The 17,623-nt window shown below is 54.7% G+C and overlaps 2 protein-coding genes across 2 annotated transcripts in view; both read right to left on the bottom strand.

Moving 5' to 3' along the window:
• The window catches only part of LOC119104287 (uncharacterized), an 8,689-nt gene extending 6,060 nt beyond the window's left edge, over positions 1 to 2,629 (bottom strand). The window contains exon 1 of the mRNA XM_037227983.1: positions 2,508 to 2,629. Within this exon, the coding sequence (XP_037083878.1) occupies positions 2,508 to 2,583 (76 nt within the window). The 5' untranslated portion in view covers positions 2,584 to 2,629. The remainder of the gene's footprint in view (positions 1 to 2,507) is intronic.
• Positions 2,630 to 10,235: 7,606 nt separating this feature from the next.
• Positions 10,236 to 15,942, bottom strand: LOC119104593 (histidine-rich glycoprotein). Its single transcript, XM_037228315.1, has 6 exons — positions 15,861 to 15,942; positions 13,463 to 13,700; positions 12,674 to 12,852; positions 12,090 to 12,233; positions 11,631 to 11,783; positions 10,236 to 10,916 (listed from the first exon to the last, which is right to left on the bottom strand). The coding sequence occupies exons 1-6, from the start codon at positions 15,870 to 15,872 to the stop codon at positions 10,707 to 10,709; spliced, it is 936 nt and encodes a 311-aa protein (XP_037084210.1). The 5' UTR covers positions 15,873 to 15,942; the 3' UTR covers positions 10,236 to 10,706.
• Between the last annotated feature and the right edge of the window lie 1,681 nt (positions 15,943 to 17,623).

Consider the following 17,623-nt stretch of genomic DNA (forward strand, 5'->3'; position numbering starts at 1 on the left):
CAAGTATGCAAGAATGCGAGTATTTTAGCTCAGGCCTGGGCACAATATCACCAATGTAGCTCTGCGTACGCATATGATTACACGGTCCTGTAGTGACGATAACAGCTCTGCAGACATTGTACTGGCTGGTTAAACAAGGTCATCAAGTGAGCCTTGGTTATATTGTCAATGCTGCACTTTCATGCTGCGTTTATGACCACAATTTCATAAACACAACTTGAAGTTATTAACTTATGCATGGTTGGATCATGGATAGCAATAATCCAGCCTTCTATTTCTGTGTAAATCGTTGAGTTCACGTGTTATGCACGCAACAAGTGGAGATAGAAGCGCGGGCTCAGAAGGCGGACACTACGCGGTGATCGATGCGCAGGCCCAGAAGGCGGACCTGCGCAGGCTCAGTGGGCGGACACTACGCGGTGATCGATGCGCAGGCCCAGAAGTCGGACCTGCGCAGGCTCAGGAGGCGGACACTACGCGGTGATCGATGCGCAGGCCCAGAAGGCGGACCTGCGCAGGCTCAAGGGGCGGACACTACGCGGTGATCGATGCGCAGGCCCAGAAGGCGGACCTGCGCAGGCTCAGGAGGCGGACACTACGCGGTGATCGATGCGCAGGCCCAGAAGGCGGACCTGCGCAGGCTCAGGAGGCGGACACTACGCGGTGATCGATGCGCAGGCCCAGAAGGCGGACCTGCGCAGGCTCAAGGGGCGGACACTACGCGGTGATCGATGCGCAGGCCCAGAAGGCGGACCTGCGCAGGCTCAGGAGGCGGACACTACGCGGTGATCGATGCGCAGGCCCAGAAGGCGGACCTGCGCAGGCTCAGTGGGCGGACACTACGCGGTGATCGATGCGCAGGCCCAGAAGGCGGACCTGCGCAGGCTCAGGAGGCGGACACTACGCGGTGATCGATGCGCAGGCCCAGAAGGCGGACCTGCGCAGGCCCAGGAGGCGGACCTGCGCAGGCCCAGGAGCGGACACTACGCGGTGATCGATGCGCAGGCCCAGAAGGCGGACCTGCGCAGGCCCAGGAGGCGGACACTACGCGGTGATCGATGCGCAGGCCCAGAAGGCGGACCTGCGCAGGCCCAGAAGGCGGACCTGCGCAGGCCCAGGAGGCGGACACTACGCGGTGATCGATGCGCAGGCCCAGAAGGCGGACCTGCGCAGGCTCAAGGGGCGGACACTACGCGGTGATCGATGCGCAGGCCCAGAAGGCGGACCTGCGCAGGCCCAGGAGGCGGACCTGCGCAGGCTCAGGAGGCGGACGCTACGCGGTGATCGATGCGCAGGCCCAGAAGGCGGACCTGCGCAGGCTCAGGAGGCGGACACTGCATGGCACGTGTGACGTTGCTGGAAGTGCGGTTGAAGATAGGGTAACACTGGGTGAGGCTCGTTGTTCGGTTCGGCCCGGCATCGGTGAAGTGACATTCAGCAGGGCTCACAGTGACCTGAGGGTAGTGACTGCCGCGCGCTTCTGGAGTTGACAGCACCTCCGGCAAGGCCAGGCAGTGGTTACCTGACCTTTAGTAGGAGAATAGCTGGCTAAATATGAAAATGAATAGGATAGCCTCTCCTTTAGTTATTCCACTTCAACACTTCTAAATAGTATATACAAGCTCATCAAATAAAGAGAATTTACATAGCACTATTCCAGAGATCGAACTAAATGCAAAATTCGTTGAAATTCTTCAAACGCTCAAGCTTTGCGTCTCGATGTCTAGGACCGATCTGCGGTAATCTCACATTTCACAGAGGATGACAGTGGTGGCCTTACGTTGATCTTGGCCAAGTAGTGGCGATCTGTCCTGAACAAGATCAGGCACAGGTGACTTTACAGTCAGTGCCAGCCAGCGGTAACCTCGCGTTCGGTGCTGTCGGGCAGCGGGGATTTCGTCGGGCAGCGGGGATTTCGCTTCTGGCCAGGCCAAGACAGTGATTAAGTCACCCTCAGTGCCAAGCGGCGGTCACCCCACCCATCTTCAGGACCGAGCAGCGATGGCTCCACCATCTGCTGGACCGGGCGGCGGGGGCCCCACGATCTGCTGGACCGGGCGGCGGGAGCCCCCACCATCTGCAGGACCGGGCAGCGGTGGCCCACCATCTGCAGGACCGGGCAGTGATGACCTCACCTGTAGCAGGGTCGGGTAGTGATGACCTCACCTGCAGCAGTGTCGGGTAGTGATGACCTCACCTGTAGCAGGGCCGGGTAGTGATGACCTCACCTGCAGCAGTATCGGGTAGTGATGACCTCATCTGTAACAGTGTCGGGTAGTGATGACCTCACCTGCAGCAGTGTCGGGTAGTGATGACCTCACCTGCAGCAGTGTCGGGTAGTGATGACCTCACCTGCAGCAGTGTCGGGTAGTGACGACCTCACCTGCAGCAGTGTCGTGTAGTGATGACCTCACCTGCAGCAGTGCCGTGTAGTGATGACCTCACCTGCAGCAGTGTCGGGCAGTGATGACCTCACCTGTAGCAGTGTCCGTTAGTGATGACCTCACCTGCAGCAGGGCCAGGCAGGAGGCAGCCGAGCGAGAGAAGCAGCCCCAGGCCGGCAGCGAGCGCCGGTCGCCCCATAGCGGGGGCTCGTCAGGAAGGCGGGCCCGCACCGCTCGCCGCCAGGTGACACAGTGCCTCTGATTGACGCAAAGGTTGGGTCCGCGGCTGACATTCGGGTGCGGGCGGCGCTGAGGTCGACGCGGTGGGACAGGGTGACGCAGGCAGGGACGAGGTCAGGCCGACAGGTCGGGAGGCGAGGCTCCAGACAGGACTTTTTACCACCTCTGGGGTGCAGTAAATGATCAGCTGTGGTTTCCTGCTCGACGTCAAAAACTATTCCGAACCTGCACTCTTGCCTGAAAATCTTGGCTACGTGTCTGGATGGAGGTAATGACGGCGATGAGTTGACCCGAGAACAACAGATCTGCCAGCGTTGCGGTGGGTTAGCCTTATTTTTGGCTGAACGCGGGGGTCAAAGGACTATCAGGGAGTGTCCGCCCATGGCTGCTGTAACGCCAATAGGCTTGTCTGCTTCATATTCGTATTTGAATACCACCTTGTTTGAGTTTGCATCCCATGTGTTAGGATCTCTATTCGTGTGAACCATACTTTTGTATTTGTGTAGCATTTGTGTTCATAGACTCGTCTGTATGTAGTTGTACAGTCGTTGAGGCAGTTCATTGTTCGGTAGTTTATATTCATGAACTGGACGCAATCTCCGATAAGTCATGTTATGGGATATCCTCGATTAAATACATACATACATTCGTTTACGTGGTAATATACATAAAACATGCACTGCAAATGTGATCCCAGGCCAGTGACTTTGTAAGTTTCGCTGCAAAAATAGTAGCAGACGCCAGACAGGGTTGTAGAACGGGTCCTGACCAAGCGCAGGCCGCCACTTGTAACAGTTTAGCCTCATCTGAGACTCTCTGACCGGTATTCGAATGCTGACGCTTTTGCACGGAAAGGGTTCACCTGCTCCGTAGCGACGTGAGATTATTGTGCCAGCTCTCTACTTGTGATACACGTAAGAAAGCCATCCACGGCTGCCTTTTTGGGCAATATGAGCTCAGAATTTTTTGTGCTGTGTTATCAACCTTAAATATATCAGAAGATGCTGGCGTAGCGACGATGCAGGGCTAACATTGTTCATCTCGCCAATACCCGACGTTTCGATACGAGGAAAAATATCAGGTAAGTGAGCGACGGACTACCAAAGCCACTGACCAAGCGTTGGTGCGGCAGCGAGTACGCCCTCTGGTGGGAGCGGCGCAGAGGCATTGACCAAAGCCACTGACCAAGCGTTGGTGCGGCAGCGAGCACGTCTTTTGGTAGGAGCGGTGCGGAGTCATTGACCAGGCGGGCTCTGAAGCTCAACTTTGCTGGGCTCGCGAAGACGAAATGTGGAATGAACCAACAAATGTACTGAGAAAATCAAACATTCTCCTGATGCTGTTTTCGGTGTCGATAACCTTTAACGCGTAAAAATGAGGCACCATTCAGTATCAGGCAGATTCAATGAGGCAGACCATTCAGTATCATCTTACTCGTAGCAGGGTGTCGTGGAGCGAGCTCAGGATCATCTGACTCGTAGCAGGGTGTCGGGGAGCGAGCTCAGGATCATCTGACTCGTAGCAGGGTGTCGTGCAGCGAGCTCAGGATCATCTGACTCGTAGCAGGGTGTCGTGGACCGAGCTCGGGATCATCTGACCCGTAGCAGGGTGTCGTGCAGCGAGCGTGACCCGCTGATGGCACCAAGGACGGCACACGGGTGGCAGGGTGTCGTGCAGCGAGCGTGACCCGCTGATGGCACCAAGGACGGCACACGGGTGGCAGGGTGTCGTGCAGCGAGCGTGACCCACTGATGGCACCAAGGACGGCACACGGGGATCCGAAAGCGGGAGGAGCGGGTTGAGGCGTCACGATTGCCTTTTGTCAAAAGAGCTCCTTTTGGCTTGGTTTTGGCTCAGGACATCCTAGGGGGAGTCTTGACGGCATTGGCGGCGCCAAAAGAGCTCCTTTTGGCTTGGTTTTGGCTCAAGACATCCTAGGGGGAATCTTGACGGGATTGGCGGCGGACGTTTGGCTGCCTTTGCTGCTGCGTCCGATGAGTCATCACGGCGTCACCGTCTTAGCCTTAAAGATGAGAGTCAGGACGGAGGTTCGACCGACAGAAGTCCTGCCCATAAACACTGTCAGTCCTGGCAGCCGTCCAATGGCAGTCCTGAGCGACTCAAACAGCGCAGCCGCCTGGGCTGGCACTGTGGTGGGGCGTGCCTTTTGAACGATCAGCACAGCCTGCGGCGTTCTACGGTTTGTGCGGCGAGTGAACGGAAAGGAACAGTGAGGTCTGGGCTGAATAAGTGAACAGAGATGTCGAACTCCGAGCTGGAGCGACGATTACCTAAAATCGTTAAGAGGCCGAATGGATGTGTTTAAGTGATCACAACAAGGCTGAAAATTTGCGCAGTCATAGTCTGTCACGTTTAAGCGACACTAAACTAACATTTTAGGACGACTTAGACAGCTCATCGACCTACCAGTGCCTCGAAAATCCGTGGCCAAATGGAAGAAATGAGCACAGCAAAAAGTTTCTCGTTTCAGTTATGAGAATTTCCAAGGCCTACGCGGATGCAAACTCCCGTACAAATAAGGCCTTCAATGACCAAAAATAATATGCAGCGCATCAGATTTTTTAGCCGCCTAGTAAACGCCTGCCGCCGAATGGTGCGGCTTAACTCTGTTGGGTAGGGTGTTAATAAAACACAAAAAACTTGCACCGACAGCACGCTTCCCTTTCAGCAAAAAAACGGGGGAGGGGGCTGGGCTCGGGATGGTCTTCCCCATGACGTCACGGAGGGTGGGTGGGTTCGGGATTGTGCTCCCCATGACGTCACGACATTTCTTTGAATATTTATACGACGGTTTAGCCATCATCCTGATCAGTTCAGTGGCTCATCCTACGATAATTTTGATTATACCTGAAACTTTTAGGCCTAAATCATGTCCTGCCAATCACCCAGATTACTTTTAAGTCATTCACGTTGGGCCATGACGAGTGCAGCATTCGCAGTTAATGCGCTATGATGCGACTGCTCTTTTTCCAATGTACCTTTCTGCACAACGATGACGCAAAACCTATCTCAAAATATTAGTCTGAGGTAACCGTAGGTCATCGACCTGAGGTGGCCTTGACCTCCGGTTTTGGCATGTTTTCCACTCGTGTAATCATGTATTTGATTTGCTTTGAATCTAGGCAGTGGTGCTTCTATACTTTTTAAAAGGGTATAATGGGTCATAGCCCGCTTCACCTTTGACTCAGAACTTTGATAATATGCGTTCCACTAACAGCACCCTTTGACCTTTACCACAGATCTTTGCACTCGCCATTTTCGTCCCGCGGCAGTCATGTGACATTTGTTCCGAAAGGTCCTGAAACGGTATGATGTCGATGGATTTTGGTTAGCACCGGTTGTACAACACTTGCTGGTGAATTTCGCTTTGAGCACCTTCGAATAATGGCGCGTGGAAATTGCACCCTAATTTACCCCCACAACTCATATTAGCGTCGTCAATCTTCACGGCCACCAGATTCCTGAACTGCTAATATATGCTGATAACTCAACCATTTCGACTCTTATACCGGGCTATTAACCATGCGCGGTCTATGCAAAACTGAAGCAGTAAGATGCATCAATCTGACCGCGAGATAAATAGCAAAATAAAATCGTGGGCGATGCCAGTTAATTAGTAGTTGATATAGACTCGTGGCGGGGCGGTTCATCGCTTCAGGGATGGCTTCAAGTCGCAGTAGGGGTGGCTTCCAGTCGCTTCAAGGGTGGCTTTAAGTCGTAGTAGGGGTGGCTTCCAGTCGCTTCAAGGGTGGGTTCGAGTCGCTGTCGCCGTGCGCTGTATGTCTCTTGCTGGGAGCGTTTGCGGCCGTTGGCCGTGGTCGCTGGCTAAAGGCCAGGTGACGTCAGAGGGCAGAGTGGACCGTGCCGGACATCGCGGCACATTAAACATTCACCGTAATATCATACCGTTGACCGACCAGACCGTGGAGCCATGGCTCACGCCGCGGACACTGCTTAGCGTGGGCTATTATTCCAGAGATGCAACCAATCAAAAGATCTGGACTAGATCTTTGAAAAATTAAGAGGGAAAAGTGACTGAGGTATCTTCGTGCTGCATATGACTGGACTTAACGAGGGACGCAGCACTAAAGATTATTCGCCAGAGTACTTGACATGGCTAACAAGCACATTGTTACATGCATGGCTCGGTAGCAGTCATCTTGCCTTTTAGATCACATTCTCAATAAATGTATCTTCAAGTTTGGCGTTTTTCCCCGTTTCTGAAGGCCAGAAAGAGGCAAGTGATGATGATAAAAGTATTTCGTGTACGTCTTGCAGGTGAGCATCCCGTGAAGAAGTGTGAACTCCGATGCACTTAATATGTAGGTTGTGCTTGTGCTTACCACGATGTGCTCCAGTATATGCATCTCAAAACACGGTAGACTCAAGTGGCTCCAGATGAAACTGGGGCCCCCTGACAACCCGGCGTAAAGCACCAGAGAACCAGCCGACCGCTGACATCAGCAGGTGCAGTCCAAGGCCCCGCCGGACCAGCCGGCCGCTGACATCACCAGCTGCAGTCCAAGGCCCCGCCGGACCAGCCGGCCGCTGACATCAGCAGGTGCAGTCCAAGGCCCCGCCGGACCAGCCGGCCGCTGACATCAGCAGCTGCAGTCCAAGGCCCCGCCGGACCAGCCGGCCGCTGACATCAGCAGGTGCAGTCCAAGGCCCCGCCGGACCAGCCGACCGCTGACATCAGCAGGTGCAGTCCAAGGCCCCGCCGGACCAGCCGGCCGCTGACATCAGCAGGTGCAGTCCAAGGCCCCGCCGGACCAGCCGGCCGCTGACGACATCAGCAGCTGCAATCCAAATCGCGGGCTCCACACTGGACGGATACGGGCTGTGGAGGGGGGGGGGGGGGGGGGGGGGGCGAGTTGGAGACCGAGAGGTGCTGCACGTCCCGCAACTTGTCAGGCTCAGCGCGGCGGCGCGGTTTGTTGGAGGCGTAGTTGGAATGTAGTATAAACGGAAAGCAACCATGCGAAAATCGAATACTTCGTGTAAAAACGCGCATTTTATTTGGGCATCTGTCGCCGTTTTTTATTGATGGCTTGTATTTTATTTCTGATGTCGTTCTTCGTTGGTATTGCTGATTGCATCGCCACGTTTCATCTCCCTTAACAGAATACATTTTGGGCAGTATTGAGTCACCTCAAAATTACGCCATTGGCCTATAAACGGTGTTGTAGCGTCACCCTACCATAAGCAGCGCCATTCATTTTAATTATCCTCGTCGTTAGCATGTCGTCGTTCATCATAACGTACAAATGCAAAGTGTGATCCACTCAGCTCTCAGACCTGTCATCGTAAATAGAATAAGTATTACACAAGCAACGTTTATTGTAAATGAAATAAGCATTACATTAACAACGTAAGCTGCACCGCCCTGTTCCGGCCAACAGTGATACTTCTCCTCCAATAGTTATGAAGTGTGAAAGCTGAACGCTGAAAGAGGAGCGAGCCGCGATATTTGTAAATAATTTGCTATGCTTTAACGTGCGCAGCTGTTTCTTCCTCTCCGTACGGCCTCCCAGTTTCATCCTCTCGCCACGGGTAAACCGAAATGGCGTTGCCAGGGGCTATGCCGCCAAGAGCTGCGGGTTTCTCTCGTTGCTGCAGCCCCCTGCGACTGAGACGGGCGACCAGGTGCGGATCCTGTAGTGAGAGGTCGCCCAAGAGCTGCGGGTTTCTCTCGCCGCTGCAGCCCCCTGCGACTGAGAAGGGTGACCAGGTGCGGATCCTGTAGTGAGAGGTCGCCCAAGAGCTGCGGGGCTTCTCTCGTCGCTGCAGCCCCCTGCGACTGAGACGGGCGACCAGGTGCGGATCCTGTAGTGAGAGGTCGCCCAAGAGCTGCGGGGTTTCTCTCGCCGCTGCAGCCCCCTGCGACTGAGAAGGGTGACCAGGTGCGCATCCTGTAGTGAGAGGTCGCCCAAGAGCTGCGGGGTTTCTCTCGTCGCTGCAGCCCCCTGCGACTGAGACGGGCGACCAGGTGCGCATCCTGTAGTGAGAGGTCGCGGGTGATTGAGTCCCTGGCACTCCGTTGTGTTTAAGAGAGGACATGGCTAGAGAACACAATCGGCAAATTGCGGTGATGAGAGGAGGAAAATGCGCGTGTTTCATGTAGTTTTGATGTGGAAAATACTATATCGTAACATCTGAGAGCCGACCAGGAGACCTGGCAGGTGTCAGTCGTTAGCAATTGTTCCTTCAGCAATTGTTCGATCAAAGACGTCATGAAGGAAGGCCCCAATCGATTTCATATCGGCTGGGCATAAGAGCCAAATACATTACAGAGCATCATTACAGTAATTGTTTGCCAATGTTACTCGGCATTGTGCATGGTTAACGTTTAATTGCATCCCTTGCAGCAAGCACACGCTGTCTTAAATATTGCACGATATCGCCTATAATACCAGCCCTCACAAAGTGAAAAGATGCCTATGAAAAGGGTAATGCATAAGCCTAAGCAGTGTGCAAAATGTAGTGCTTATGTGTGCAACGTAACAATGACTGGCAAAGAGAATGCGCTACAATCTGTTAACAAACGACATAGAAAAGCCCTCAGCAGATGCAGCTGAGTTCACATAAAAATTTGGTCTCATCGAGTTTTACCTTTCCGTCGCTGTGTTTTGTGCCTGTTGTACGCATATTCGAACGTTTTTCAAGGTAGTGTCCCGTTAAACTTGGGGGCTGGGATCACCGTAGATACAATTCCACCCGTAAGCACTCTCTGGGCTTGAACAGCTGTGATGGGTGACGTAACAGCATCTGATGTCGAAATCTTGACCAATTTCTCTGACTCAGAGCTTCAGGACATAATGAAACCGTGTCTCTGGATATTTCAAATAAAAGGGATCCGCGGGAGCCTTCGGTTGCAGCAGGAACTGCTGAAACACCTCACTCTTCAACATGTTCACATATGTGGGGCTGTATTTCATCAGAAAGCAGCATGGAATTTCGGTATGGCACAAGTGTAACCATTCCTTTCAAATGTCTTTTAAACATCCCGAATATTGCACCATACTTCGCATGCTACAAAAATGCTCACAAAAATCAGTTCATACGAAGACTAGCTGACAACAACCCAAACATTTGTGTCTAATCACCCCCACCGAAACCCTCCAGACCACCAGAAACCACCGCGCGGCCATAATAACCGCGAAGGAGCGCATCGCGGGCACCGCTCCTAAACACGCGATCAACATTCTGCTGCAGTATTTTGAAAAGCGGACGGACGAGTACAGGCGGTCATGGATTGTGACACGCAGGTCCAGCCGTCTGTGGTGCTACTGCTGCGTGTGTGGCGCGTACACTGGTGGCAGGTGCAGTACGTAACTGCGGCGCTGTTTCCAGACGTGCAGCGGTGGCAGATACAGTACGTAACTGCGGCGCTGTGTCCAGACGACTCTGCATAGTATCTGGGTGTAGCACCCAGACGATTCTGCGCAGTATCTGGGTGCAGCACCTACGCGACAGTGCGCTGCATCTGTGCAGCACTGGACCGTGTACAGGATCCAGTCATCACCGAACGCTGTGTGGTCCGGCGGACCCGTCCGCCCAGTGGGAAGACGCTCCGCCTCCCCCCCCCCCCCCCCCCCCCCCCCGGAGAGGGTCAAACCAGGGTGCGGACGAACCAGAGCACGGCGACTCGGCAGCATCCGACACTGATCTGGGGACTGCGCACCGCGTCACCAGTAAACCCCTCGGCGATGGCTGCACCGCGTGCGCCCTCTCCGGAGCCACACCATCACTCGCGCTGAAAGACCACGACAGCGTCCTGCTTGAGAGGACCGCAGGAGCGCCAGCGTACGGCGGGGGTGACGCTGGGGCCCGTCACGGCGGGCCCCAGCGTCACCTCAGTGACGCACCGAGGGCCGCCGTGACGTCACCCCGCGGCGCCGGCTTCCAAGGCGTCATGTTCACTGCCAGCCGCCGCCTTCTCTGAGAGCCTCCATGCGGTGTTCCCGCCGCCTCGCGGTGAAGCAGTAGCCTCTGCGCAGTTCTCTGGCATTCGCCAGCGTCGGTGGCAGCCTTTGCGCCGGGCTGCCGCCGCCGCCTCATCTAGTGGTAGCCGCCGCCGTATCCGCCGCCGTACTTGCTGTTGTGGTGGTCGCCCTTCTTGTACTTGTCGTGATGGTACTTGCCGTGGTTGCCCTTGTAGCTGTCATGGCTGTCATGGCCGTACTTGCCCTTGTTGCCGCCGTACTTGTCATAATCGTGACCGTTCTTGTAGTACCCGTCGTGGCCCTTCTTCTGGTCGTAGTGTCCCTTCTGTGAACGGCAGGGTGCGGTGGCGTCAGCGAAGGCGTGTGGCCTCGTCGGACCAGTTCACGAGGTCAGAAGAGCATTGTGTGCAACAGACGGATGACCAGCCGGTCTGCTGTACCGCCGCTTCGATGAACCGATCTGCTGTTCCGTCGCTTCACATCTTTTGAAGGCGCCCGAGCGCTCCTCAAACCCGGAGGGACGTTGTCTGTGGTAACGTTTTTTGAGGCGTGCACTGGGTATTAGAGTTGAAAACTCCATATCAAAGTCGACTACAGCACCGCATACCGATCATCGTCAAACGTGGCATTAGCAGATGTCATTAATGGTGCTGCACGTTCATTTGCCGACCGCCAGAATGAACGGATTCATACGTATTACCAAGCTTTTTCAATGGTTGTGTTTTACTTGAAGCTTATGGCCTCAAGTAATGATGGCGTGGTACTCCTCCTTGTTCAGGTATGATCAGCTTTTGGCGGTGGCATTCAAATTTTCTCTGCAGAATTATGTTTAGGTGGCCGAGTTACAAACAGGCGTGGTCAAAAGGCCAAAACGTTCTGGGTACAATGCCGCGTTCTCTAGTTTTCCATGATTCACATCATGCATATGGTCTGCCTGGACAGAGGCCTGCTAGACGCCACCCCTGATCCCCTCTCCAGCCAGTCAGTCGGTGGTTGTCATAGCCGCGCCAAGTGATGGGGTCCAGCTGGCGAAACATACCTTGTAGTGTCCGCCGTGGTACTTCTTGCCGTCGGAGCCGCCGTAGTAGCCGTGGTGGTCATTGTACTTGTTGTGGTAGCCGTCGTCGTGGTAGTTGTCGTAGAACTTCTTCTTGGCGTGGTACTCCTCCTTGTGGTGGATGTTCTTGTAGCCCTGTGCACCAAAACGAGGAAGCGTGTTAAGTGTCACGCTTGAACTGGCGTGGTCGCTCCAAACGACCTCCACCTGACCCGTCCATGACCCTTCTGTGTTCATGACATTACATAAGACATATTTCCGAATAAGCCGAACGGCCCTTTACTTCAGTCATAATGTCATTCGAGTTCAATTCTCTCTCATCACTACAGTTCTCAACGGTGAAAGGCGCTATGTACTCGATGGGGCATCTGAGCCCAGTATATTTCAGTGACACGTAGCGTGTCTTTGGTGCGGCCGTTATTGCTGGCGCCCTCTGCTGACCTTGTTCTTGTGTCCCTTGTCGTAGTAGCCCTTGTTGCCGTACTTATGACCCTTGTTGCCGTGGTACTTGTCGTGCTTGTCTCCCTTGTACTTGCTGCCTCCCTTGTAGCCATGGTGACTGTTACCATGGTCGCCATAGTAACCCTGGAAAGTGTTATGGAATGAAAGAAACGAGAGCTCATGAGGCAATGCTGCGGACAATATTTACTTTGTAAACAACAGATGGCACACACTATTTGGGATGCATGATAAGTTTTTTATATCGAACTTTGGCAAATGAGCTACGTTTGGTATTTGACAGCTAAGCTGGACTAGGCAAAATAGACCAGCCTGACGTGAGCCACAAACTGAAGCACATAATCCAAGGGAGCTGAATGAAGACACGAAGGCAAAATCACAACACAAAGTTAAAGTTCGCGTCGTCCATGCAAAAGCTATTGCCGTTTAGGAGGGGGGAGTAAATAGCCAGTGCGGTATGCAGACGGACGACTGAAGTGGTGTGTCTTGTATCAGACGAATCGCAGCCAATAACTTGAACTCAGCAGCGGACCTTGTCTTACGTCCTTTTGTAATATAGTACAAACCTTTTTATTGCCCTTGCCGTGGGCACCGTACTTCTTCCCGTGGTGGCCAGACCCTTTCTTGTAGTATTTCCCTCCTTTGTAGCCGTCATTGCCATATTTGGAGCCGCCGTACCCCTTGTCGCTGTAGTATTTTTTGCCATACTTCTTGTCATGGTGGTACTTCTTGTCGTGTCCATAGCCTGAAAACGGTCGATAACGTGTGATTGATTGAATGCAACATGTATCAGTTATATTTTTAGGCACACTATTTATGTATTGGAAGGTAGATGATATCTAAATAATTTGGTATACCAAGCAATATGTGCACAATATTAAAACATGCGTGATGAAGAGATCAGAATGAGCTAATACCGATGTTGAGAAAGCCTTTTGCAGCCATTGACAAACATGTCATTTCTAACAAGACACTAGGGCAATTCGAATAGCATTTGTTGCGTCACATATTGTTACGATTTCCGCACTTGAAAGCTGCACTCCCTCATGTCTTGCCAAAGTCGCTGTGACTGGATCCCAAACTCATATCGGAAACGGCTCGTCACACGCTTTCCCAGTCCCTCCCCTTGCCCTCCTGATCTTCTGCTGACCTTCCCGCCTCTTCCCTCCGCCTCATGATCTTCTGCTGACCTTCCTGTCTCTCCCCTTCCCCTCCTGATCTTCTGCTGACCTCCCCGTCCCTCCCCTTCCCCTCATGATCTTCTGCTGACTTTCCCATCTCTTCCCTCCGCCTCCTGATTTCCCGTCCTTCCCCTCTCCCTCCTGACCTCGTCTCTCTCTCCATCCCCTTCTGACCTGTGGCTGCCGGCACCAGATCGAAAGTCCGGCCCTCAGACCTAGCAGCAACCGCGGGCGTCAGATGGCGTGCCGCACCGTCCGCCGTCATAAAGGTGGCGCTACCATCGCCGAGCGCCGCCCGCGCCAGCCGCGTGTCGTTGGGGCTGGCCGGCTGGGGCTGGGCGCGGTCCCGACTGCCGGGTGAGCCGTGAGAGCCCAGCACGAACAGAGCCGCCAGCAGCAGCACCCGCTGGCTCTGGAACACGGCCGAGAGGCACGAGCTAAGCTGATGACGTCACACGGGTGCTGACTAGCACGATCTGGTTGCCGCGACCAAGACTGGAAAAATGGTCACCCATGGGGCATAAATGCGTTCACGTTGCGACATCTGCACTGTATTCACGTGATGTATTTATTTTCGCCGGACGTTTGCTCATTTCATCGCTGCATGTATTGGCCTCTCAGTACGTAGGGAAGCACCACAGCCGTGACCTTTCAACATGCTGCAGGAAATTCATAATATTGCGTTGCGGCACAGTAAAGATTTGGGGGTGAGAATGTGGCATATTGGCAGGGCTCCCACAGCAAATTCACAATTTTTCTGTTCCGTTGCATGAGTTTGGTTAAAGCCTGGTTATCAGGATGCCGCGTTGTCTCCTGCTTCTTGCGGCCCTCTCGCCAGGCCAGATGCCGTGTTGTCTCCTGCTTCTTGCGGCCCTCTCGCCAGGCCAGATGCCGTGTTGTCTCCCGCTTCTTGCGGCCCTCTCGCCAGGCCAGTACCTTCTTGCGGCCCTCTCGCCAGGCCAGTACCTTCTTGCGGCCCTCTCGCCAGGCCAGTACCTTGCGGCCCTCTCGCCAGGCCAGTACCTTGCGGCCCTCTCGCCAGGCCAGTACCTTCTTGCGGCCCTCTCGCCAGGCCAGATGCCGTGTTGTTTCCCGCTTCTTGCGGCCCTCTCGCCAGGCCAGTACCTTCTTGCGGCCCTCTCGCCAGGCCAGTACCTTCTTGCGGCCCTCTCGCCAGGCCAGTACCTTGCGGCCCTCTCGCCAGGCCAACACCTTTTAACAGCATCGTCAGGATGTCCGATACGCTTGCCGGCAAATGCCCAAACAAAAGAAGTCTGCGGTATAAAGAGTATGGAATGAAACAGTGGGAGGCAGTTGAAGAGGGACGTTATCTTACAATGACAGCCAATGTGGTATGCCTGTGATGGCCCAGCTTCAGGAGCGCCTGGAGGCCCTGACGACGAACTCTTTTATCTGTGATCAGCCAGTGGCGCAGCCTTGGCTAGATGGCAGACATGTGCCTGGATTCAAAAGGTGGACCCAGGATCCCATTGGGTTCCAGGCTGATGTCATGCTGGGATCGGGTTTTGGGATTTGTTTTGAACTCATCATGTACTCGGTACAGCTCGGTACATGTGTCCGGCTCGGTACAGCTCGGTACATGTGTCCGGCTCGGTACAGCTCGGTACATGTGTCCGGCTCAGTACAACTTGGTACATGTGTCCGGCTCGGTACAGCTCGGTGCATGTGTCCGGCTCGGTACAACTCGGTACATGTGTACGGCTCGGTACAGTTCGGTACATGTGTCCGGCTCGGTACAGCTCGGTACATGTGTCCGGCCAGAGCGGGTCACATCAGAAATGGGTCGTTGACCGCGCGTCAGGTCAACTGGCGTCCATGTCTAATAGAGATGGGTCGTTGACCGCGCGTCAGGTCAACTGGCGTCCATGTCTAATAGACCATGGGATCACACACTTCCACCAAAAGCTTGCCTCCACTACCTCGCCTCAGAATCTAGCATCAGCTAAATTGGGTGGTGTTATGCTAATTTTGGCACAACACCAGCTAATCCTTGCTTTTCTCTTGGCATGCTTTCTCTCTAGTTTAGGTGATCTCGAACTGGGTTCGACAGAATTCATTTGACGGTTTCGCATCCGTTCAGGAGTTGCAACAGGGAGTGGAGGAGTGATGAATGTCAGGCTACCCTATCCCAGACCACTGATCTCACTTTGCATAATACACTGCCGTGTTTTTAGCAATCAGAATCCATGGTCCATGGCTCAGGGTGTATGGATTAATTGCAGGACTCTGGACCCACCGGTTGATATCTAAGGAGGAGGACCCTAGATTGGACGGGTCACAGATCCGAATCCAGAATCAGAACACAAAGATGGCAATTAATAGAGTAGGATTCAGGGACGACGGTCAATCGATCACGATGAATGGATTGTGACCTCGGGATCTCAATCTAGGAATCGGATCCAGAACTTAGACTCGAGCAATAAAGATCCAAAGACCATACCAAGGGTCATGACCCAGGACTCAGGATCAAGGGCTTAAGATCCGGGTCTCTGGGTCCAGATCCCTGTATATACACAGGGCTCCAGACCGAGCGTCGCCGCCGCTGTCTCACCGTGCTCGCCATGGTGGCTGGCTGCGTCAATGTGAGCGCTGTCCGCTGGCGCCTCGGCGGTGCGGCCGCCTTCGACACCTCGTCGCTCTCACACTGGAACACGGTACCGCTGCCCCCAGCTCAGCCCCTCTTATACCCCGGCGGCGGTCCGGTGGCCGCCGGCCGCGCGCCATAAGGGCGACCGGCCGCCGGCCGACGGGCGAAACTCGGTTTTGCGCGATCAGAGCGGCGCGTGCCGGACACCGCCGTCGAAATAGAAATTTCGGAGCGATCACGCGCGCCCGTGACAGTTTCACGCGGCACGTGCGTGCGTGACCGGTCGCGGCGGAAGTTGCAGGTCATGCCGGCTGCAGCGTTGCGTCAGTAGCGGCGATAAGCGCGTCGTGCTGCCGCCGTTTGCAGCCCTATCGCCTGGAACGTCCTGCGCCGTGAACTGAACGTCTCGACGACTTGGTTGACGTGAGCTGAGACGGCAACAGCCCACCACCTCAGCGGGAGGGCGTCTGTGGCGGCGACAGCCCAGCCACCACAGCGGGAGGCGCCTGTGGCGGCGACAGCCCAGCCACCACAGCGGGAGGCGCCTGTGGTGGCGACAGCACAGCCACCACAGCGGGGAGGCCTCTGTGGCGGCGACAGCCCAGCCACCACAGCCGGGAGGCGTCTGAGACAGCGATAGCCCGGCCACCGCAGCAGGGAGGCGTCTCAGCCTGTGGACGGCCGTGGGATGGGGAGTCCAATGGGAGGTGTCGAGTCAGACCGTCTGCGGACGAGGGAGCGTCTCGCGGTACCTATGGTGATGACGCTGGTGGCTGGTGGTCAGGCTTGTGTCACAAAAAGTGACGGAGGCAAAAGATTCGGCGCGCTCACAGCGCTGGTGTGACGTCAGCCAAGGTGTCAAGTTATCCATGCAGGAAGGCTAACGTGGGCCGCCTGGTCCTGGTTTTGCACGGCGAGCCAAAAAGCCGCTGTTGACAATATTTTGCTGACGCATTGGAATAGTCATCGCCAGGAGGATCACTTTGGTGGGAGCTGAACGCCAAAGCTTCTCGTATATGGCTGACTGGTGTCACCTGAGCAGCTTGACCGCGCCGGCCTCGCTGCAGCTCCCAGGGCGGGACCCCACGCCCGGTCCGACTGCGAGCGCGCCTAGCCGTGTTTTACAGCGTACGCCCTGCTGGGGCTTAACAAGTTAACTTGTGGGGTACGGCAGCACCTGGGGGGAATCATACTGGTCAACATGTCCAGTTTCCAGGTGGGAGGTACATTACCAGGAGACATAGGCTGGCTGCGTTCATACCTCTTCGATGTTCTGTGTTACACATTGGGTGTGGATTTCATAAGCTCCAGGTCATCACCTGCCTACTTACACCTGTCGGAGAAAAACGGTATGTCTTAACATGGCTGCCGGGGTCAAAATCGTGTCATCATGCCAACGTATGATTCGTTGGAAGGGAAGCGATAATAGCAGCATATGCTACAACGAACCACGCACCATGAGCTGAAGAACAGCGGGTCGCGTGTCCGCGGACGGGACGACAAACACGGGACTCAACCAAAACATGTGCACCATGTGCTGTCATGGATAAGCTCCTTTCGCATGTGTCCACTCTGCGGTTGCAGCCGATGGCTAATCAGTTAGCGGGATCGTAACCCGGAGCCGGCCCAAATCGCAGCTTACGGTGTTTCAGTGAATCATACTTTTAGATGAGTCGTCAGAGATCTTAACGCCTCGTGCAACAGCAACGCCAGGTGCTAAACTAAGC

The sequence above is a fragment of the Pollicipes pollicipes genome, unplaced genomic scaffold, assembly GCF_011947565.3.
Source record: "Pollicipes pollicipes isolate AB1234 unplaced genomic scaffold, Ppol_2.1 Scaffold_6052;HRSCAF=7182_pilon_pilon_pilon, whole genome shotgun sequence".
NCBI lineage: Eukaryota > Metazoa > Arthropoda > Thecostraca > Pollicipedomorpha > Pollicipedidae > Pollicipes > Pollicipes pollicipes.

What these genes read in the sequence shown, in the direction of transcription:
- LOC119104593 (XM_037228315.1), bottom strand. An exon ending in TCTGGTGCCGGCAGCCACAG is followed by an intron (nt 12,853 to 13,462) that starts GTCAGAAGGGGA and finishes GACCGTTTTCAG; the next exon opens with GCTATGGACACGACAAGAAG. An exon ending in ACAAGGGACACAAGAACAAG is followed by an intron (nt 11,784 to 12,089) that starts GTCAGCAGAGGG and finishes TTTGGTGCACAG; the next exon opens with GGCTACAAGAACATCCACCA.